Source organism: Natrix helvetica, assembly GCF_964273705.1.
Source record: "Natrix helvetica genome assembly, chromosome: 2".
Classification (NCBI taxonomy): Eukaryota; Metazoa; Chordata; class Lepidosauria; order Squamata; family Natricidae; genus Natrix; species Natrix helvetica.
In genome coordinates this window covers 15,800,787-15,825,650 of record NC_138552.1, presented here as the reverse complement: position 1 = coordinate 15,825,650, position 24,864 = coordinate 15,800,787, and the positions used below count along the sequence as shown (strand labels likewise).

The following is a 24,864-nucleotide window of genomic DNA, read 5'->3' as shown; positions in this document are numbered from 1 at the left end:
GCCATACGGCGGAATACGGATAGTCCTCGAATTAAGACCATTCATTTGAGGACTGTTTGAACTTACAACAGGGCTGGAAAAAGAATGGATTATGAACCTGTCCTCACATGTACAACTGTCACAAGGTCTCCATGGTCACATCATCAAAATTCAGGCACTTGGCAACCGGTGTGTATGTACAATCTTTGCAGGATCATCTGATTACCATGAATGTCTTTTCCAAGGAGGTTCTGACGAAGTCAATGGGGGAAGTCAGATTTGCTTGTAAAACACGATGATTCACATCAACCTTGGCAAAAAAGGGGAAGCAGTATGTTCTATCCCATATTTGGATAGCCCAGATTGCCCTGATAGACTGGACTCACTAGAAAAACCCTTAATCTCCCCCCTGGTACAGCCGACAAAATGAGGGAAGCCCGGGGCCTAGAGGCTAATACATCTGTCTAATATGCAAGCAGCCCTGGTTCGAATCCCAGAAGGGTATGGCTAGCTGATGAGAGCTAAAAAGCTCTCCTTTTATTTCTTTGTCAGTAAAATTAAAATTTAACACAAAATAGTTTGTCGTTTGAAGAGGAGATAACAAGGAAGATACTGGTCAGTGTGGAAATGGACAGACTAACGTTAAAAATAAAAGCCGAAGGGGATACCGACTACTATGCTATATGGAATAGATTCTACCAATGGTTGGAAGCACGAAGTGGAAGTTAGATTGCGATAGAATCAAGTTAGGTGGAAATGGAAAGAGATACTATATATGTATTAAAATGAAGGTATTAGAATGAAAGATAAATTTGATACTCTAGAATATGATGGTCAGAAACAATTGTACAGCACTAGGACTGTTTAAAATAGTATATATATATTACTTTGTTTTTACCTTTGTTACGTGGCAAGTGGAATACCAGTACAATTGCACCGTATTCATAATTTTCATATTTAAACAATAAAAACATATTTTAAAAAATAATTTGTCGTGAAAGCGACTTCCTGTGAAGGCTCCTGGATTGGGGCTGAAAGGCGAAAGCAGAAGTGCATACCTCCACCCCATTATTTGGGTACCACAGGTTGCCCTGATAGACTTGTCTCACCGAAAAAAACACTTCGTGGCAAAAAAAAGGTTGTAAAATCAGACACGACTCACTTAACAATGGCATTGCTTATCAACAGACGTTCTGGTTCCAATTGTGGTCGTAAGTCAAGGAGTACCTGCAATACAGCACTGAATTTCCTAAGAAATTCCCTAAAAGGCTGAGGAAAGTCCCTGAGTAAAAGTTCATGCTGCTACCAATGTCACCTCTGTCTTTCTGTAAAGATCAGCTATAGTTTGAGTTAATTCACCTTATGCCAGTGGCGGGATTCAGGCACTTCGCACCTATTCAGGAGAACCGATTGTTAACTTTCAAAGCAGTTCGGAGAACCGGTTGTTGGAAGAAATATTATTTTGTTTTTTCCCACTTTACAGGGCTAATCCTGTAAGGAAGGCAGGAAGGAAACATTCTGGTGTTGTTTCTAACCTAATCTTTATTGGCCTGCTTACAGAAACTGCCTCTCCGGTTAACCCTTGCTACATTGTCACAGCTAAGGCGAAGCGCCCATCGACGTGAGTGATGTTAAATTGGCCATGCCTACCCAGTCACATGACCACCAAGCCCCACCTAACCAGCTGGTCATTAGGGCAGAGAACCGGTTGTTAAATTATTTGAATCCCATCACTGCCTTATGCCAAGTCCTGAAACTCAGAAGCCCTTTCGCAAATATTCCTGATGAGGCTGCCATATCAACCTCATTTGCCCTCTTCAGCTAGGGCTGTGTTTGTGTGTGTGTGTGTGGGGGGGGGGAATCCATAAAGACAATTTAATTACAGCTGGCTGAGATAGCTATAATTTCTAAGGCCATTTCACACTCTATTTAGAAGTTCAATTTTTACCTCATTCACCCTGAAAAGTGATAGCACACACGCGCGCACACACACACACACAAAAGACACACCATCAACAAAGGCAAAAGCTTTAGGCTTGTGTTAATTTCTTATCAGAGAAGATCTGACATTCATGGATGTCTTAATGGGAAAGGTGTCCATTTCAGACTTTTTGTTCAAAGTTCGCCATTACAAATCCACCAATCTCTCTCTCTCCCCCCCCTCTGTGTGTGTGTATGTGTGTGTGTGTGTGAGAGAGAGAGAGGGGTGTGTGTGTGTGCAATTGGGTCATGTGGTTCTGGCTTTTCATTTTGCCTCCTTTAAGGTCAGCGAGTAGACAAATAGTTACTGACAAGTGAATACATCTCATCCCATCTTTCTAATCAAACTACTAATGTAACCTTCTGGCATTGCTCCAAATTTGAGCTGATCAGTAGATAATGGGAGGTGAGGGTAATCTTTTTTGCCTTTTCTATGGGTAGGCAGAACTTTTGCCACATTTTTTTTTTGAGAGGGTTACTGTGGTTATGGGAAAATGAAGACTGGACTTTGTAGAGAAAGTACAGCTAATAGTCAGAGGGGGAGTCTATGGATAAAAGAGACCTTCTCTTGAGTTTTTAGAGAATATTAGACAACTTGTGTCTCTCTCACACACACACTCCTTGGCTCAATATATCAGAGATATTCCCTTACCAGATTCCACAAAGGCAGATTTTGAAACGTACATGAAAAGTTCTTCAAAATTCAGACAGATAATCAGGGATTATATCTGCCCTGAAAGTACCCTCTCCAAGTATGTGTGTGTGTGTGTGTGTATACATACATACATACATACATAGATATACATATACATACACATACATACGTATGTTTTCATAGATTTTCACGGGTGTAGGTATGCTGGTCTTGTTTTATTTGGGTCTTTTCCCGTGTAAGATTGAGATTGTCTTGGCAATGTTTCAGTGAGGTCTCACTTACCATCTTCAGGCTGGGTTTTGGGCTTAAAGTGTGATCGGAACTGCCGTCTTTCTATAAATCTTGGGGTGTGTGTGGAGTGCTGGCTTTGTTTCAGTAAGTGGAATGATTGGTTGTGTTGTTGTTCATGATTGGTAGATTGGTGCTGATTGATGCTGGCTGGGTGTCTATTGTTGTTTTGTGTTGTAATGGCCTGGGTGGTGGGTGGGGCTCGTTTGTTGACTAGGGCTGGTTTCCAGATGTCTGGTAGGTGGGAGGTATCGTCACGTTTATTCATGTTGTGGGGGTGTTTCTCTATTTCGATAGATCCATAATTATTCTCTTGTTGAAGTGTTCAGTTTTGGAGATAAACCTGGTTCCTTCAAAATTAATTTCATGTCCTGTAGCTTTAAGGTGCTGGAAAAGGGAGGAAGTTCTTTCTTTTTTTCTTACTGTGTTCTTGTGTTCTGCGATGCGTGCATTTATTCTCCTCTTCCTTTGTCCTATGTATGTTGCAGGGCAGATTTTGCATGGTATTTCATAGACTCCTTGGTTTTCTAGCTGGATTTTGTCCCCCCCACCAAGATTTATAGAAATTTTGTCCCCCCACCAAGATTTATAGAAAGACGGCAACTCAGATCGCACTTTAAGCCCAAAACCCAGCACAGTCAAACATCAGGAGCAAAGAAAATATTTCATGACATTTTTTATTATGTTATGAAATGCTTTGTCATAATTTTTATTGCATAATATATTTTTCAAAATTTGCCAAATTGCAATTCTACAGGAGTTGCCTGTTTTGTAGGATTGAGAGTGAGTGACTGGCCCAAGGTCACCCAACTGGGGTTTATAGCTTGATGCCTTAACCACTACACCACATGTGCTCCTTTTAAAATCTTTGTTAACTTTAGAACTCATTAGATAAATGAGAGGAGTAACTTTCTTTTGACCTGGCGGTATTTATTTATTGCCTACCTTGGGGGCATTTTAACCTCTTTTTTTGTTTAGAAGCAAGGAATCAAGAAACAAGCAAACAAAAATAGCATTGCTGAATCCTGGTGTTTTGCCATTAAATTTCAGTGGTCCCATTTCTACGATATCTAATAAGATGTCGGTGAGTTTATGCCACATGTGGCTTGGTCCCCAATTCTGTCCTACCCTGTTTCCCTGAAAATAAGACCTCCACGAATAATAAGCCCAATTTGGCTTTTGAGCGCATACTCTAAAAATAAGCCCTCCCCTGAAAATAAGCCCTCCCTGAAAATATTGCAACGCAGCAGCATCCATGAGGTGACCATGCTCGCCGCCTCCTGCACCTCAAAAATAATAAGACCTTCCCGAAAATAAGGCCAAGCACTTATTCCGGGTGTGTTTGTGTGCATCAAAAGAAAATAAGACCCTGTCTTATTTTCGGGGAAACATGGTAGGTGTTTATGAATACACATCTGTCCCAAAGGTGCTTTTTCAGGAGGTAACTGGACTTTCTTGTTTTTTTTCTCTTGAAGTCGTTTCACTTCTCATCCAAGAAGCTTCTTCAGCTCTGACAGGATAGTGGGGCTGGATAGTCAGAGCTGAAGAAGCTTCTTTGGTGAGAAGTGAAACGTCTTCAAAAGAAAAAACAAGAAAGTCCAGTTACCTCTTGAAAAAGCACCTTTGGGACAACCATGACCTGGATGACTGAAAATCTCTACAGGCTCTTAAATACACATCTGTGTTTTCTAGATAACTGTCCGTTTGCAAATTAAAACATTCTGAGCTGACTTCACACGCTTCCTGATAAGTCTGCTGTGAGAGATCTATCTGAAGTGCTTCCAGTAATACAAATGCAATATATAAACACTAGATATTATTATTGGTACTCTCTTTTGGGCTGCACAAATCCTTCCCTGAGATGCTTTGCAATCTAAGCATCGCCTGGACCAGTTCCTAGACTCTGAAAAGCAACTGCAATTTCTTGAAGCCTTGGTGCCGAGAATCTCCTAAGGGTTTCTGGATATTTATGTTTATCTCCAGAAGAGACTTCCTACTCTTGCTTGCACACATGTTCTTCTAGCTTACTGGCTTTTCCTCCACTTGCACCGTTCAAAGATGAAAGTAGCAAAAGTAAACAGGAATGCACTGATTTATGAACCGAACATTAATATTTTGCTGGAAAACTGCAAAAGTAAAAATAGTGTCATGCAGATATTATGCAGCCCAATTCTTTTCTCTAGCCACCCAATATGAGTATGCATATTAAATGGTTGTAACTGCACCGCCTGGCAACAAGAACAGGTTTCCTCTGTTTTTTGCTGCTTCGTGAATAAGGTTGGGTATTTAATTCATACATGATTTCAAAATAAGTGCAGCATTTTGAAATGTAATGGGAACAGTGGTGAGGAAGCATTCAGAGACAGGAGTTTTCTCCTCTCTGTGTCGGTTCCCTAAGCAAAACATCTAGGAAAAAGCTCTTCCAACTGGAGCGTCCAATTCGCTTCATAACTGGCCTATTTAGATCACTTTGTTATGTGGGTGATGTGCCTGTGCAAAGAAATGAAGCGGCAGTCCTGAACCGTTCCGTTAATCAGCTAAACCCATTAGGAGGGGGAACCTTCCTAGACCAGATGGGGACGGCAGAGTCAGCTGTGCGCCTGAGATTTTGACACATGGAAACTTTGACATATTCTGGGACATTTTTAAGATGCGCTGCCGCCGATATCATGTTCTGAATCCTGATCAGCGTTAACAGAGAAGCCATTACTTTCTTTCGTTCTCCCCCCCCCCTCTTCCTGATCCTTCTGAACAACGAAATGGTGTCAGAGAATGTAAATCTTTAGCAGGGAGCATGCAAGCCCCACTGACATTTTCACAATTTAAATCATCTTGAGTAATAACCCTTTTAAGATGACTAATGTTACTGATTTTCTTGCATTAATAGCAGTGCTGAATAGACCCCACTGGAGGGAGAGGAGGAATCACTAGTACACCAAGACTACATTTTTAAATAAATGTAACATGCTGGCTATTGTTAACTCCTTCTGTTTAAGCTACTGTTTAAAAAAAAATCAAGGAGAAGAAAACATATTCACAGCTAGAACGCAGCCCAGCAGTTTATTGTTATATGCCGAAAGATGGGTCTGCACTGAAGCAGTGTTGCTGTGGCCACTCCCCCTGGTAATCTTAGATGATCATGTAAAACATTTCAATCAATAAGCTTGATTGCTTTCTAGATCTTCCCACGTAACCGAACTAAATACATGCAAGTGATGGAAGAGCATTTTCGCAGTTCTTATTCATTGCTTCCTAAATAACACACACTCTGCGATGACAGACGATAAATTCAATATTCTTAATGATGCACAGTTATCATCAAATTAATGTACAAAGTAATAGTAAATTAAAATTATGTACTAGCTGTTAGTTACAGGGACACCGAATCCAGGGTAGCAATAATCCTGCTGCTGCAGCTTTTTCCTTCATTGAGCCGTCCGCCTACAAAGGCAGGCATTGCAAACAAAAGGCACAATTTCACTTAAGGGTGTCCCTCTTCAATTCCTGGGTTGTGGGTTGTGTAATCAGGGGACGTGGTAGCTGAGTGGTTAAAGACACTGAGCTTGTCAACTGGATCGCTGACAGCCTGGGTTCGAGACCCGAGTGTTATACGATGGGGTGAGCTCCTGTTACTTGCCCCAGCTTCTGTTCACCTAGCAGTTTGAAAGCATGCAACTGCAAGTAGTTTAATAGGTACCATTTGGTGGGAAAATAATAGCATTCTGTGCACCTTTGGCATATGGCCATGCTGACCCCATGAAACTGTCTTCGGACAACGCTTGCTCTCTTGGCCAACAAATGGAGATGAGCACCATGCCCTAGAGCCAGACATGACCGATGGGGAAACCTTTACCTTTAGGTTGTGTAATCTCCACTGATTTAAGATGTTGTGTAGGAGAACATCCTGAGATATGGTGTGCTACATTTTTTAAGTGGTCATTTTGTTTGGGAGTATGTTCTTCCATGATTCAGGTTTTAGCATTAAAACAACAACTGAACACTACATTTATTCCATAGGTAAAGATTCCCCTCGCACATATGAGCTAGTCGTTCCCGATTCTAGGGGTCTGTGCTCATCTCCGTTTCAAAGCTGAAGAGCCAGCGCTGTCCAAAGACATCTCCATGGTCATGTGACTGGTGTGACTAAACGTCAAAGTCGCATGGAACGCTGTACATAGGTACAGTATAGGTGGTACCTTGCTCAATAGAGTAACTGTGAGAGGGATCTTGGAGTACTAGTGGACAACCATTTAAATATGAGGCAGCCGTGTGCAGCAGCTGCCAAAAAAGCCAACACAGTTCTAGGCTGCATCAACAGAGGGATAGAATCAAGATCACGTGAAGTGTTAATACCACTTTATAATGCCTTGGTAAGGCCACACTTGGAATACTGCATTCAGTTTTGGTCGCCATGATGTAGAAAAGATGTGGAGACTCTAGAAAGAGTGCAGAGAAGAGCAACAAAGAGGATTAGGGGACTGGAGACTAAAACATGAAGAACGGTTGCAGGAACTGGGTATGTCTAGTTTAATAGAAAGAAGGACTAGCGGGGACATGATAGCAGTGTTTCAAGAAGACCTCCAAGGTCCCTTCCAACTCTGCTATTGTATTGCTATTACCTTCCCACCAAAGGTGGTTCCTATTTTTCTACTTGCATTTTTACGTGTTTTCGAACTGTTAGGTTGGCAGAAGCTGGGGCAAGTAATGGGAGCTCACCCCGTTACGTGGTGCTAGGGATTCGAACCGCCAAACTGCCGACCTTTCTGATCGACAAGCTCAACGTCTTAGCCACTGAGCCACCGCGTCCCTCTATTTATTCCATATCTGTAGTTAATTTGTGCAGTCCATTAGTCCATGCAGTCCATATCTGTAGTTAATTTGTGCACTGACCCATGTTCTAGGCACAGCTCAAAGCAGAGCTGCCCTCTGTGATTTAATAAAAAATGCTTCATAAAGTATTTGAAAAGATTCCACAGGGAACTAAAGGTAGTCCTTGAATTACAACCATTCACTTTAGTTTAAAATGAAAAAAAGTTCCCATACAACCAGTCTTCGTGCTTATGACTGTTGCAATATCCCTACAGTCGTGTGATCAAAATTTAGATCCTTGGCAAACTGGCATGTATTTACAATGGTTGCAGTGTCCAGGGATCGTGTGTTTGCCGTTTGCAACCTGCCCGCTGGCTTCCGACAAGCAAAGTCAATTGGTAGACGCGCTTGGTAGACGCAATTGGTAGACGTGCTTCCGACAAGCAAAGTCAATTGGTAGACGCGCTTAACGACATGACCGGCTTAATGACTATGGCAAAAAAGGTTGCAAAATTGGGTGTGATTCACTTAACAACTGATCTGATAGCAATAGAAATTCTGGTCCCAACTGTGCTGGTAAGTTGAGGACTACCCGTAATTTGCAATATTTTGCTCTTTGAAGTACAAGAGCAAATGATGCCTGGCTCAAAGCTATGATATATTTGGTGTTTATCTCTGGTTTCCAGCCAAAAGCGACTGTTGCAAACAATGGCCATTGCAAAAACCGTAAAATCAGGTCAGTCATGAAAAGACCTGCTTAATGACCAGCAGGATTTACGACTGTAATCCTGACTCAATTATAGCCATAGGTCGAGGGTTCCTAGAGCAGAGGTCCTCAACCTCCCAGTCCATGGATTGGGACCAGTTCATGGTATGTGAGAAATTGGGCTGTGCAAACAAACAAAACCCCATCTGTGGGATGCAGGCAGCACATGAAACCACGCCGCCTCTGGTCCATGGAAAAACCTCTCTCCATGGAACTGGTGGTCCCTGGTGCCCCAAACGTTGGGGGTTGCTGACCTATAGTTTACAGCAGGGGTCGGCAAACGTGAACACTCAAAGAGCCATTTGGACCCGTTTCCCACAAAAAAGAAAACACCAGGAGCCACAAAGGTCCTAACTGGAAGCCCCCTGTTCAAATCTGGAGCTGACTGGAAGTTCAGTTCCCCCACCATAGAGTCTCCTCCTAGCGCGGCGTACTTTTTCCTCTACCTGTCATAACCGAAAGCCCTATCAATTGTGGAGACAACTGGAAAACCCTCCCCTTGCCATAGAGTCCTCTCCTGGCGCACTGTGCTTCTGTCCCCCCCCCCCCCCGGAAGCTCCTCTCAAAATTGTGGCGCCGACCGGTGACGGAGCCGCAGCAGAGGGAGGAAAGAGCTATATGCGGCTCCAGAGACGCAGTTTGCTGACCCCTGGTTTAGGGGATTGACACAGAATAGATCCAGATTAAGTCTCAGCTTTATCTATAGCAATTCATGGAATGAATTTTGACCAGTCTCTTAACCCAGTTTATCTCATAGCATTGTTATGGGGGAAAAAAGAGAGGAATTAATTTACTACAGGTAGTCCCTGATTTACAATAGTTTGTTTAGTGACTGTTCGAAGTTACAACAGCACAGGAAAAAACAACTTATGACCGTTTTTTCACACTTACAACCATTGCAGCATCCCCATGGTCACGTGATCAAAATTCAAACACCTGGCAACTGATTCACATTTATGACGGTAGCAGAGTCCTGGAGCCACGTGATCATCCTTTGCAAACAATCTTGACAAGCAACGTCAAGGGACAAGCTGAATTCACTTAACAAGTGCGTTACTAATTTAACACCTGCAGTCATTTATTTAACAACTGTGACGAGAAAGGGCGTAAAATGGGGCTCAACAGGAGAAATGTTGGGCTGAATTGTGGTTGTAAATCGAGGACTACCTCTATTAATCAAAATAAAATATCTGGGACTTACCTGCCAGAAAGAAATGTGACTGTCCGTGTTGGAGTAAGTGGCAAGATACCGACCATCGGGTGCAAACGCCACGGCTGTTATTGCCCCTTTATGGCCATGAATTGTCTAAATAACAATAAGAAAGCAAGAAAGAGAATTAGCATTTGACGTCATATAAAACATTACGCAATTGCAGTCTTAGTTGAATGCCCAATTTCTAAATAAGGTTACTCTTCAAATGATTGAAAGCTGTGTTGGTTACTTTACAGAACAGACAGACAATGTAACATAAACTTCTAAATACACTGTCTGTCTATCTCACTTTGATCCAACCTCACAGATGTAAAATTCTCAGACCTCTGAATATTAGCCGCTCTGTCAGCAAAACCTATAATATCTCAGGAATGGGGCGAGGGGGCGGGGAGGGTAGGACATCCCCCACCCCCCATCCATAGTGATTTTCCCCATCATCCATGAATGCTGAATAAAGTGCCAAAACAGCATTTTATTATGAACAGCTAGCTCTATTCTTTGATTAAATATATATAATCCAGACTGGAAATTAGCAAGCCCAATCATCTCTCTTCATATCTTCCTGTCAATGATCGAAGCTCACGTTCCGAGCGTGGAACACGGTTGTTGCTATTGAAAATGTTTGTTTGATTCATGCTTGGCTCAATGTACGTTGCTTCGCGACAACTTCCTCATGGTTAAGGCGCTGCAGCAGGACGCGGGGAAGACTCAGCAGAAATGCCAGGAGGCTCTACACACGCATGAGCGGGCCTGCTTTTAATGCACTGAACATTCTTTTTACGCATGCTGCAAGCTGACCTTTCTGTCAAATGGGTCAACCGGCTGCGGTGAGAATATCTGTGCAGGGCTTTTAGTAGACTGTGTGATTCAAAGAGCGAGTTGTAGTCCTGGAACAATCAGCTAACCGCAATGAATACCTAATATTACCCATTTTGTAAAAACGCTACGACAAAACAAAACTAGAAGTGAGTTATATTTCATGAAACATACCACAGAGGGAACAAGGAAAGTGGATATACGGAATACTTTGCTTTGGCATATTCTGCCGAAACGTGGATATCACGCCCCACAATCATTTGAAATTCTGCAGACAAAATTACCCTGGTGTTAATTTATTTATTCATCCATTTCATGTGGTTGCCCACTCACCAAGCAACTCAGGGTAGTTAGCAAGTTGAAAGCATGAAAAAATATGCCAGTCATAAAAAGAACCACATATGTAGCCTTGGAATCAATCATTCAAGTAACACATACTAGCACATACAATTGTAACAACCTGACCAGATGTTTTACAGAAGAACCAGGACATCAAGTTTTTTCTAAAGGCCAGGGATAACCTGAGGACAATTCTAGCAACAGAAAAGGCACATGTCCTGGGTCACATTAGATAAAGGTAAAGGTTCCCCTCGCACCTATGTGCTAGTCATTCCTGACCCTGGGGGGCACTGCTTATCTCCATTTCAAAGCCGAAGAGCCAGCGCTGTCCGAAGACGTCTCCAAGGTCATGTGGCCGGCATGACTAAATGGCAAAGGCACACGGAACACTGTTACCTTCCCACCAAAGTTGTTCTCTATTTTTCTACTTGTATGTTTACATGCTTTCGAACTGCTAGGTTGGCAGAAGCTGGGACAAGTAACGGGAGCTCATTCCATTATGCAGCGCTAGGGATTCGAACCGCCGAACTGCCGACCTTCTGATTAACAAGATTAATGCCTTAGCCACTTAGCCACCATGTCCCAGTTGGGTCACATTAAATGGAACTTTTTGACAGAAGGGTCTGGAACACGCCAATCCAGTTTGATCTTTTTGGGGAAGCAGAAATAATTAGAGATAGATGGTCCCTCAAATATCTTGGTCTTGGGCCATGAAGGATTTTATAGGTGTCAACACCATCTTGCAGCCATGAGCCCATTGTTAACTAGTGCGTCTTACAAAATAATGGGGTTTATATAGGTTAGGGATGCCATGGTTTCCTACAGCTATCTACTCTGCTGCATCAGTTGGACTTTCTGACTACATTTGGCTTCTAAGAGGTTGCCAAGGTGTAAGTGATTATAAGCAGAACCTCCCAATGCAGGAATGGGTAACATGGGCAAACAAGATGGATTTGGTCAAAGACCTTCCTAGCCACAGCTCCTTGAGTTGAATTGTGCTCCAGTTTTGTCTGATGCAACGTGGATTCATTTAGAACTTTGTTGTTGTTGTTAGTTGCAAAGTTGTGTTTGACCCATCCCGACCCCATGTACAACGTTCCTCCAGGCGTTCCTGTCCTCTACTATCCTCTGGAGTTCATTTAATCTCACGCCTACTGCTTCGATGACTCCATCCAGCCACCCCATTCTCTGTCGTCCGCATCTTCTTTTGCCCTCAATCTTTCCCAGCATGAGGCTCTTCTCCAGTGAGTCCTTTCTTCTCATTAAGTGGCCAAAGTATTTGAGTTTCCTCTTCAGGATCTGGCCTTCTAAAGAGCAGCCAGGGTTGATCTCCTCTAGGACTGACCTGTTTGATCGCCTTGCAGTCCAAGGGACTCGCAGGAGTCTTCTCCAGGACCATAGTTCAAAGGCCTCATTTCTTTGGTGCTCAGCCTTTCTTATGTTTCAACTTTCACAGCCATACAATGCAACTGGGAATGTATTTAGAACTAGAGATGACAAGTCTTCATGATAAGACAGCTTCAAAATCCCTGGCCATTTGGTTTTGCTAAGGCTGATCCCGAGTCTGTTCTTGTCCTTTTAGATTGCCACAGAATTGAGACAGAACTTGAGGCCATTACCTGGATACTTATTATAGAGAGAACATTATTTTCTCTATTGTTGTCTTAGAACTTCAGGTAATTTCTAACAGTCATCATTTTACCAAGTCTGGTTTGGCAGCTGTACTACCAAATTCTGATTTAAATGGCAGAGATAATAATGAATTCAGGCTTTTTTTTTTTTTTTACGATTGCATAAAAGTTTAGACGAAGGAAAGGAACATGCCTGCTTCAACAAAATTTAGAAAGTAAGTGTCAAGATGCAAAATCTGTTAAATTAGATTTGTTTATGCCTAAGTGATAGATGTTTTTTGAAACACTGGAGAGATGACAGGCTGTAGAATTTATCTTTCGGGTCGAGGTGGCAGTATTGTTTTTGCTGCCAAATATGTGTCTGACATATTTTATTAGTAGAGTTTGTTTCATCAGAGTTGAATCTTTATGTGCTCCTGGACCACGGGAAAAGCTCAAGGAATACTATGGCGTCGCAACATTTTTCATTCAGTTGGCAAATGAGAAGATAGTCCTTTTATATTCATGTTCATAAGTTGTTTATGTTTAGGTTCATAAGTTGCAGATGTAAACAGAAAGAGAGGGGCTACTGCTATAAAGAAATTATGAGTCCCGCCAAACCAAGCTGACGAACGCTAGCAGAAGGATAACTTCAGAATGGAAGCTTCAACAGGCATATTGCACAGTTGCAGAAATGTGACAGTTAACATTTAGGATTCCACATCACTACTGCAACTGAGGTCTGGGGAGCAGTCGTGTTGTATTTTCATCAAGTACACAAACCTTGACTTGTTATTGAGTGGGTTTTCACTCATGTGGCCAAACAGTGGGGACCTGGGTCTTTCAACAGCTTAGAAAACTTCCACTTTGTGGCAGCCGCCATTGTCCATAATGGACATTGTTCTGTTTTACAGAATGTCCATCAAATAACAGATACCCTAATTACCCATTGCCAGATTAAGATGAGTGAGTGTTAAGATTAACATTGCTTCCTAAAACAGACAGAAATAAGATGATGAGATGTTTGTTCACTTCACTTCGTGCGTGGCATTTGTTCTTATGTAATTTCAATGGGTTAATGATGCTGTCAGCAAAAAAAGCTGTAATTCTGTATTCACCCTTGAAAACATTCTGTTTTCATAACGTCTGCTACTGAATATTATCACTTCCAAATGGAGCTTACTGTTCTTCAAAGGGACACTGGATAAACATGGGAAAAGGTTAGTGTTTGTTTCATTTATCTCATTTCAAAATACTCAACCTATGATTTTCGAATGATAGGCCATCAATTCATTTAAAGTGATAACCACTTCATTGAACGATGTGGGTTATTTTAAGCCTGTCCTACCCTACATACTGTACATTTCATAAAACTCTGGCTCCTTGATTACTATGAAGTTCTGACCACATAGATTTTTTTGGAATATTATGCCTATCAGTCTGGAAAAGATGACAAGAACCTTTCCAAAACCCTGAGACTCCATTGCTCAAATTCAAAGGCAAAATACTGCCAAAACATCTTAGGGAGATATTTATGTGAGTGAGATCTGAAAAGTTTGACACAATGGTCGGATATGGGAGATTCCATTCCATACCCTACAATGAGCGTCTCTGCATTTGCGGAGCAGCAGAGGTAGAAGACCTAGCTCACATCCTATTTGATTGTTGCTTGTATAAGGGAGTGAGGGACAGGTACCTTGGTCCATATACCAAACGAAGGACCCATTGGGATTCCCATATCAAAACTTCCTTTATATGCGGCCAGAACCTGAAAATAACATTTAACACATCACAGTACTTAAACAATATGGTTTGGTTGAGATCTCCATACGTGGGCCTGATTGGGGTAGATTGTAAAGGAGACCCTGAAATATAATTTTATGTCATTTTATTCTATTTTTATATATTTACATAATAAAATTGTATCTTATTCTATAACTATAGTATTTTACCTTACTCTTATTTTAGATTGTTTGTATAAGATTTTATTGGCGATATGTGTTTGAACCTTGTGCTTTGATATGGCCTATGGGCTAATCAATAAAGCTATCATCATTATCATCATCATCATCAAAGGGAAAATACTGAAATAAGAAGATTTAGGACAACAGTGAATCTTTCCAAGAATGGGTGTCTTATTAAAGAGTCACAAAGAACCCAGAACAATATCCAGAAATCTGCAGACCTTGTTGGCTTTGGCTGAAGTCAAGTATACATGATTCCATCCCCACAAAGCCACTGAATAAAAATGGAATTCAAGAATTCAAGACATTTCTTACAAAAATGCTCACTATTGTTACACAATTCATTTTTTATTTTAACCAGGCACTTCACAGACAATTAACATTTGCCAATAAAGAACCTTGGATAATTAAATGGCAACAATGAATGCTGCTACTCTAGAATGAGTGTAGAGAAGAGCAACAAAGATGATTGGGAGACTGGAGGCTATAACATGTGAGGAACAGTTGCAGGAACTGGGTATGTCTAGTTTAATGAAAAGAAGGATTACGGATGACTTGATAGCAGCGTTCCAATATTTGAGGGGCTGCCACAAAGAAGAGGGAGTCAAGTATTCTCCAAAGCATGTGAAGATGGGACAAGAAGCAATGGATGGAAACTAATCAAGGAGAGAAGCAACTTAGAACTAAGGAGAAATTTCCTGACAATTAGAACACTTAATCAGTGGCATGACTCTCCTCCAGAGGTTATAGGCACTCCATCACTTGGAGGTTTTTAAGAAGAGATTGGACAATCATTTTTTATCCAGAGTGATAGAGGGTTGCCTTCTTGAGCAGGGGGTTGCCTAGAAGACCCCCAAAGTCCCTTCCATCTCTGTTATTCTGTCATTACCCTTGGTATAAATTGGTATTTCGATGAATTCATTCTTAGTAATTTATTAAACAAATATGTTTTTTTAAATCTGCAACAAAAGTATTTCTATTTTCTTGAGGATTTCGTTGGCAATGGGCTCCATATTTCTGTGATAAAAGCTCAGCAGAAGAATGGATTGAGTGGCTGCTTCAGTGATGGGTTTCTCCCGAACCAGTAGTACTGCCTTCAAGCAGAGAGCGAACCGTCTGGCGTGCGTGCGCTCAGCGAATCGGTATTAACGGCGGTAGGAACCCACCACCACAGTACATTTTAAACACTCAAAGCATTTATTCTTCAAACAAGATCAAACAGACCTAAGAAAATAGATAGCAGAAAATAACGATAGAGTTAAAATAAGATTAAAAGCCGTGCAGTTTGAAAAATTTAGGAACATGACAAGTTTGATGCAGGTAGGTATTTTTCCAAAAAGGCTGTTTTATTGCTGTGTTGTTAGCCTACATGTTAAAAACAATCTATATATTAACAAGAGTCTAAATTTGTTATTGTTACCTTATTCATAGGTAATGCCATTAGTTTTAAGGAAATTTCATTGTAATACTTCTAAGATTCAATAAAAATAATTGGAATATACCCGTGGTAGCGAACCTATGGCACAGGTGCCAGAGGTGGCACACAGAGCCCTTACTGTGGGCACTTGCACCATCGCCAGCTGCTCTTCTGCTTTCCGGCTGGTTTTCATGGGCACCCAAGTGCTGGAAACCCGAAGGCCAGCTGGCTGGTCAGCTGATCTTCAGGTTTCCAGCGCACTGGCGCCTGCACACGTACCCCCGGCATTTCGGTTTGGGCACTCGGTGCCGAAAAGATTTGCCATCACTCACTGGAATATACTGATATTTATGTTTATTTGTTCATTATTTTTATAGCCCACTATCAAACTGTTCCCAACTGTTTATAGAAAATAAAATTAATATTTCCCAACTTTATAGAAAGTAAAATTAATAATTAAAACAGCCAGGGTTGAGTTAAAGTAATAAAACATACAAAGTAAAGCATGATCATTGCATCATCACCCTAAAAAGGAAAAAGATTATCTAGATTTCTCTCTCTCTGTATTTACTATTGCCAATATGTAGAAACTAATTCTTTTCATTCCTAAATGGGGCAATTAAATGAAAAACACTCTATCATCTATCTATCTATCTATCATCTATCTATCTATCTATCTATCTATCTATCTATCTATCTATCTATCTATCATCTATCTATCTATCTATCTATCATCTATCTATCTATCTATCTATCTATCTATCTATCTATCTATCTATCTATCTATCATCTATCTATCCATCTATCCAAGTGACAGCTCTTGAATGAAATAAACCACTCTAATTCTAAGCGCATTTACTGAAGCAAAAATTGGTATCTGGTTTCACCGGAACTTCCTTTCCATTTGTCCTTAATATTACTTCTTCAGTATTACACGTTCAAAAGAAAAACAGGAATCTATGGGTGGGATCACACCCTTATACTTTGTCATTTATTACATATCTGCTTCTCAGACTTCTGGGAAAGGTTGGGAATAAAAAAAAAATCCTTTTTAAAATGAATATATTTTGATTAAAAAAAATCGTTTACCAAAGGCTTATTATTTTATATTAGCTACCAGAAGGTATTTTGTATTAAAATGTAAGTCTGCATGATTTGATGTCCAGCATACAAAGAGAGCAGAGAGTGACCTTGAACAGCAGTGTATAAAAATACATTTATCACTGAAGTGGCATGCTGGCTGTCAGTCAATATATCCCTCTCATTTGTTCAGCGGTTCTCCTGCTGTGATTCCCTCATTACAATTTGCTTTTACTTCCTGGGCAAATGACAAGCTGAAAATGAGGCAGCATCTTTGTTGGCCAAATTTAATCCAGAAAAAAAAATTAGACAACAGCTGCAGCCATCCAAGTGACTACGGCGCGTTTCACAAAACGTTATCTAAATTGTACAGTTTGTATACAGCTCGGGTGTTACGTGATGCTAAATAGAAGAGGACCGAACGTGTCCTATATCCTCTAAACCCATCACATTTTATTAAGTTATTTACGTTGATCTCTTTAAGGAAAAAAAATCAATGCAGCCTATTTTTCAAGCACAGCAGACATTTACAAAGATTTGATTTACATTCGCAGTTTAAGAGGCTCAGACATCTTTTCTGTTTCCAGATATTTCATGATGACACCACCAAAAATTAATATGGCAGTAAAGTCAATAACACATTTTGAACAGTTATTCCTAATTAGGAGTGTTCACCTCTAAGTGGATGGAGTTAAGGCCTGGTTCACAGATTAAACTGTGCAGCATAAAATACTGGTCTACAAAAGGATAGATGCTATCTCTATCTGTAAAAATGCGATGAATATATGATTTGTGGTTGCATCTTTGTAAAAATCTTTATCCACCTTTTAAAAGCAAGCTGAAATATTAAGTGATCTTTATTTAGAGAAATAAAAATACATAACTAGTATTTTTTTAAAAAAAATATATGCTGACGGTAACAACTTTTGGGGTTATTGACAAAGAAGTAAGCCATGCTAGTTGATTCCTTACATTTTAAAAGTAAATAATATTTATTTACTTGGCGCATAAACTCCCGTGGCTTCCGTGGCAATCTTTTATTTTCAGAAATATTAAAAATTTAATTTTAAGAAAACCTGAACACTGGCAGTCTTTATTCCCCCCCCCTCTGTTTTCTATAACTTATGTTTCAGTGTTTGTATGATCAAAGTTACAAATGGAACAAAAAGGCACTTCTGTATAATTGACTTTTAAAGAAGCATTCTGTGAGCTGTAAAATGTAGTTCAGAGATTTTGTGCACAAACACAACCAACAATTAAATACAGTACTTACAAGATTAACTGTCAAAATGCATCACTTTCACCTAATCAAGCAAGTAGTCGTCATGAGCTAGATGTTATAAGTCTTTGTGAAAATATTTTGTATTGAATTAGAGAATTTCACACAATTGTCAGTCTAATAATTAATACTGATCTGAAGAAGCACTATAAAAAATATCATGCTACACAGGAACGTCAATACAGTTCTGCATTCAGCTCCATCATTCGAATATAGTATTTTAAGTGGCACAGAGGGAAAAGAAGTTAAATCTGCCATATTGCTGATAAATAAATATGCTTATGTACTTTTATTATCAATGTCTGGAACATAATTTAATAATTTAAGACTTAAGCAGGATAAATTATTTACAGGAAAAAAAATATGGATAGTTGTATAATAATATTCCTGTCCTTTAAATGTGAGGCGTTTCTGTAAAATCAATATATCTATAATAAAGCCCACCCAAAATAATTTAATTGATTGATTATATGCCATCAGATTGGCATCAACTCTTAAGAGACCACATAGCTAAATTTTCTCCATGAAAATCTGTCCTTTGCCAGGTAGTACTAAACAGTTTATATATATTTTTTTCATAATTGTCCCTTTGAAACTACTACAATTTCCCATAAAGATCGGTACGATACGGGCTTCTTAAAATCCCACATTATCATTTATATTGTTTTAAGAAACTCTACCCAAGATTATTCTATTAAAGACGGCTACATCTGCCCTTTGGCTGTACATGCTTTTAAAGCAGAGCAGCACTATTATCATTAAATATTTTTATATTATTTTACTTCTTAAAAGTAGATTTCCAGGTTCAAAGATGTTTCAGAAGAGATGCCACTTTTAGAAGAGACTTTAAAATCAGAACCAGAACTGCAACAAATTGAACAGTGAATCCACACTTTCCAAAAAACATGAAAAGAAAAGCTTCAGAGAAAAATATAAAATATGCATATGACCCAGAAAATGATGCAGCCCATTCCGCATTTTAAAAATGTTGGATGTAAGCTTTTTCAACAGTTAGTGAGTGGCCAGATTTGCATGGTAAACTGTTTTTTTTAAACCAGACATTCAGAAGCAGATAGTATCAAGGTTGTAACTTGGTACCGTGTTTCCCCAAAAATAAGACAGGGTCTTATTTTCTTTTGACCCCCGAAATAAGCACTTGGCCTTATTTTCAGGGAGGTCTTATTATTTTTGAGATGCAGGAGGCTGCGAGTGTGGTCACCTCATGGCTGCTGCTTTGTTGCAAATTTTTCGGGGAGGGCTTATTATCCGGGGAGGTCTTATTTTCCAGGGAAACAGGGTATTAAGTCAATCAGTGTTAATCATGCAGCTGGGCATGTGGACTTTTTTTTTAAGGAAGGGGAAGGGCAATATTTTACTTTGGCATCAATCTACAGTCTTACCTCCTTATAGAGCCCGGTGGTCAAGATCCAAATATTTAAAAATCGGCATTTGGAAAGTGTAACTATTTGCAAACTTTAAAGCAGGGTGTCTTGAGTTGTTATGCTGTAGGTAAAACTGTGGATATACACTGTGAATTTTGTGAAGATTGTTTATATTAAGGAATTGTGCCCAAAGTTATGATTTCTGGAGAGGTGTGATGAATGAGCAGACTTTAGTGCTGCCAACTCATCTTCTGAATCTGAAGTGCACAACACATTTGAAAGGACATGTGTGAATATGTATTTCCTACTTAGGTGTCTCATTCAGAGAATCCCTTGCAATAACCTCTGTCTCGGGGATCAAGCTTGTAGGTTGTCATGTTTCACAAAGACATCAGTCACTGCAGAAGGGAAGAATATGTGGCCGTAAATGTTCAGCATCACTTAACCCATAAGGTCTGGTCAAGTGTTTTCCCATAAAGCAGAATGCCATTTTATTTACACAGCAATTCCAGCCATTTGCAATTAATCTCTTGGAGCAAATCAGTTTTCAAAGAGATATTCCAATATCCCCTCCTTTTAAAAAAATCAATCTTATTTGTTTCTAACTCATCTTGAGGAAAGGAAGCGTTTTAATTGAAGTCTCCTCTAAGCTCCAGAAGCACACACCACATTAGAACGCGTCACCTGCATAAGCTGAGAAAATAGGTGTTTCATACCAAATCATTTTTTTTGGCTTGAATTAAGGTTTTCCCCATTTATAGCAGTGGTGCACCAACTCGGCTAACATACTTATGTATTTAAATTGGAAGCTGTTAATTGACAGTCATAAAATCCAACATTTGAAAAAGGTATTCTATCCAAGAGGCTTCGTTTTTTTAACAACTAAATCACATATACTGATTTAGGTTCCTGGGCTCCCAGATCACCTCAGATGGGGACTGCAGCCAAGAAATTAAATGATGCTTGCTCCTGGGGAGGAAAGCTATGGCAAACCTAGACAGCATACTAAAAAGCAGAGACATCACCCTGCCAACAAAAGTGTATACTCAAGGCTACGGTTTTCCCAGTTGCAATGTATGGCTGTAAATGTTGGACCATAAGGAAGGCTGAGTGCCAAAGAATGGAGGCCTTTGAACGATTGTGCTGGAGTAGACTCAAGTCCCTTGGACTGCAAGACAATCCAACCGGTCAGTCCTAGAGGAGATCAACCCTGACTGCTCTTTTGAAGGCCAGATCCTGAAGATGAAACTCAAAATACTTTTGGCCACCTAATGAGAAGGAAGGACTCACTGGAGAAGAGCCTAATGCTGGGAAAGACTGAGGGCAAAAGAAGAAGGGGACGACAGAGAATGAGGTGGCTGGATGGAGTCACTGAAACAGTAGGCATGAGCTTAAATGGACTCCAGAGGATGGTAGAGGACAGGAAGGCCTGGAGGAACGTTGTCCATGAGGTTACAATGGGTCGGACACGACTTCGCAACTAACAACAACAATCTGAGAGGTTTTGTTTTTTTAACAACTAAATCACATTTACTGAACAACATGAAACAGTTAGAAAGCAGCCAGCAATAGTTTTTCAATTCAATACCCCCAACCCCTCCAAATGTCTTGTTTGGATGGTGCCTCTGGAGAATTTTTTTTAAAAAAACTATCAGTCCCAAGAATTTTTACTGAACAGTTCTACAGTTCTTTAGCAACACTAAGCTCTAATGCTTTTCTTGCACCCATCTTAAGTAAATTATCATACCCTGCTTCAGGCACATTTTAATGAGGAAGGATGGTGGAGTGTGGGTAGGGGAGGAAGCAGGACCAGGGATTGTATCTATGGCTTTCTGGCATCTCATTGCCTCTGTGTGTAAAAGATTATGGAAATATTAAGAAAGGGAGTAAAATTTGTATAACTACTTTCTTCCTACCCTTAAACATGGAGTTCTAGAAGAATGCCTGAAAGGCACTTTGTTAAAATACTGGTGTCTGTTGTGTTTTCCCAATCCCAAACTATACGGGTACCGATCAACACAATCAATGGTTCATTTGAATGTACAGTATCTTAATTTTGTGGCAGGTGGAATTTAACCGCATTTGCAATCATAGAAGAAAATTACCAGGGAATGTCTGAAACTAAAAACCAAATGATTGAATTAAATGCTTACTATTTCTGAAGTGAAACTTGGCTACCTAAACCAGGGGTGTCAAACTCTATTTCATTGAGGGCCACATCAGGGTTGTGTTTGAACTCGGAGGGCCAGGGGTGAGCGTGGTCATGGCCTGTAAAGTGCTGCTGGAGCCAAAAACAGGCCGGGTAGGGCCCACAGCCCGTTTTGGCTGGTAGAGGCACCGCTGGCTGGTCCTTTGATATTTGCAGGCTGGCTCCACAGGCCAGATTTAAGCACCCCGCAGGCCGAATCCGGCCCACTGGCCTTGAATTTGACACCCCTGATCTAAACAAATTAGGCCAGAAAAGCTCCTAGGGTTGAAGATATCCAGAGACAAAACCTAGAGAAATACAGTTTGCTGAGTGAAGATGGAAAATTTTGGGTTGTTACGTCACCATTACATGAAATTTTTAATCCAGTTTTTTAATGCCAGAACAAACAATGAGGTTGGATCCAATAAAACGAGGCAACAGAGCTGCAAATTATCTGTTTATTGCTGACTGAACAGGTCAAACCAAAATTTCCCCCCAACTATTAATGTACGTGTAATGTAAAAATCAAAGAGAAGGAAACTGGCTCTAAAATGCCATCGTTTATAAAATAATAATAAATTTGAATTTATTAGCCGCTCCCTTTGGATCGTACCTTCTATGAATGAGCTCAACACCATGTCTCCAACACTCAATCTAACAAGACATGTACCTGTTAGAAGAACCATGAAATTACACTATCCCTTCTTTTACCATTGCATTTGCACATGCATGATCATTACATGTCCATCAAAGAGTTTTAAGAACCAAGATTCTACGTAAAATATTCCAATCCCTACATGTGAATAATAAAAGCATTCTACTTTTTTTCTTTATAGGCCAACTTTCTGGGTTCGAAAATAAGGAACAGGGCTGCCACTATAGCCGGATATTATGAAAAGGAACGATGGCACAGGCTCTCATGCACCAAATAATTGAATAATTGAAAAACTTCTGGCATTGCACTGCCATATTATGCAAATACACTCTTAAAATACTATTCAACCCAAAGAGTTTCTTGTCTAATGGCTGTTTCTTCCTCTAAAGCCATCAATTAGGGATTGCCACCCAATTACCATCGAATTTCTTGGAAAATATTAACTGCAGGATCTGCTCTTGGAAATAAATAAGGTACTTAACTCTCCATGCCTAACTTCAGTAAAGCTACCATTCCACTGATAAGATTGAAATTGGCACTTCCTAGCTTGCTATGCTGGTTGTGTAGCTTAGTTCCAACAGACACATGCTTAGAAACGGCAGTCACATGAATAAGAAATAAGAAGTTCCACACCAGCCTTAACGAGTTAACTGAATAGCTAAGGTCTAGCACTGGCCAAAGTTTACTTCCAAGCCAAGCCAATATACAAGAACCTATTCCCTGATTTTTATTTTAAACATAGCACGCAGATTAAATATGTCACTTTTTGCTAGCATGGTCAGGAAAAGCCTTAGTTGCACTTCAGTTATTCTTATGACTCAAGAAACCGTCTCCTATGGTTTCTACGGCACAACCTGAAAAAAATATATCAAGCTTTGTTAATAGGCAAATGTTACCAGCTTGTTAGACAACTGGGTATCAATTTGCTTTGCACACTAGAACAGCCAAGCATGTTGGAAGCAGAAGCTAAGGCTGTGTATGGGGTCTAAGAGAAAGGTGCTCTCTGCTATCTAATGATGTCCACAGGGACAACATGCCAGAGTATTGCTGAAAAAGAAGTACAGTAAATACTGACATTAAGTTTTAAACCTGGAATGATATTTGTATCTTGCTGTGCTCTCTCATTCTCCTGAAAACTCATTTTGTTTGAAGATTTTATTTCGAGACGGTGACGGCTTAAACTTTGGAGCACTTTTCACAAAAGTTACGTAATTACTGGTTTTTCAATGTGCTGCCTGACAATATTTCATTTTTTAAAGAAAAAGAATACTGAAAAGTAGATATGGGTAATTATTAGCTTGCTTTTTGTGAGCTGCTTTTGATCTTCCAATTCAAAGGGACTTCTATTTGAGAAGCAGAAACGAGCTCGGCTCTTAGCAAGCTTCAGTGGAAAAGCCAAGTTGCTCTCTATACTTTAAAAATTCAAGCTGTCTCTAATCATCCCCAAATTGACGTGATCACAAAACACCAATCTCAGCTTGTTTGTTCTGCTGGCCCCTACTACATCTGGCCTGTCAACATGAAATCTGTTTTTGGGTTGCAGAGTTTAAGCACAGTATAAGGACAGGTCCCAAGTTGTTTTCACCAATCCATGTATCCTGTTTTCCCGAAAATAAGTCCTCCCCAGATAATAAGGCCAATCGGGGTTTTGAGCGCATGCACTAAAATAAGCCCTCCCTGAAAATATTGCAACACAGCAGCAGCCATGAGGTGACCATGCTCGCCGCCTCCTGCACCTCAAAAATAATAAGACCTCCCTGAAAATAAGGACAAGTGCTTATTTCGAGGGGAGGGAGGGGGGTTCAAACTTATTTTTGGGGAAACACAGTATGATAGTGCGGAAAAAATATTCCTTAAATGAAGTGTACAAAACAAAGAGAATTGGAGAAGGGGAATACTATTGAAGAAGGGGAATACTATTCAACCATTTCCAACTTTTTTTCTCCTTAAAGACTAAATTAAGCAATTTAGGAAGAAAGGTTGTTCCTTTGCTCCTTTGTATCAATGTTCTGCATTTTGAGAATTAATTTCCTCAAAATAATCACAGTAATATTTAACATGTGGGATTTACACATTGAAGGCAAGCAAAGAAGCATGTACAATTGCATTTATACATTGTTGCCGTTGATGATGTCATTTTCAACATGGTTCAGATAAGTTTAGCTTTCGACTATGTTCATTAGCGATGTGGATCAATTTCAAATATAACTTTTGATGTGCAGATTAAAATGTAATCTCACCGCAATCTCATAGCGTCACTTGAAAAACCAGTTTGGAAACTTTCCAAGAAATATTCAAAAAGAATTCAAAAACAGATATTCAAGATCCAGATGTGCATAGTGTATTGAAGTTCTCTGTTTGCTTTTTTTGATGTGACAGAATGAATAACCACAAAACACAGTTTCTTAAAGGTAGAACTCCTTAACATTTTCTATGTTCTCGCA

At 40.0% G+C, this 24,864-nt stretch overlaps 1 protein-coding gene across 3 annotated transcripts in view; it reads right to left on the bottom strand.

Moving 5' to 3' along the window:
- Window positions 1–24,864, bottom strand: part of WDR7 (WD repeat domain 7) — a 273,050-nt gene that overhangs the window by 4,062 nt on the left and 244,124 nt on the right. For all 3 annotated transcript variants that reach the window (XM_081943578.1, XM_081943577.1, XM_081943579.1), the window contains one exon: window positions 9,679–9,783. In XM_081943578.1, the coding sequence (XP_081799704.1) occupies window positions 9,679–9,783 (105 nt within the window). The remainder of the gene's footprint in view (window positions 1–9,678; window positions 9,784–24,864) is intronic.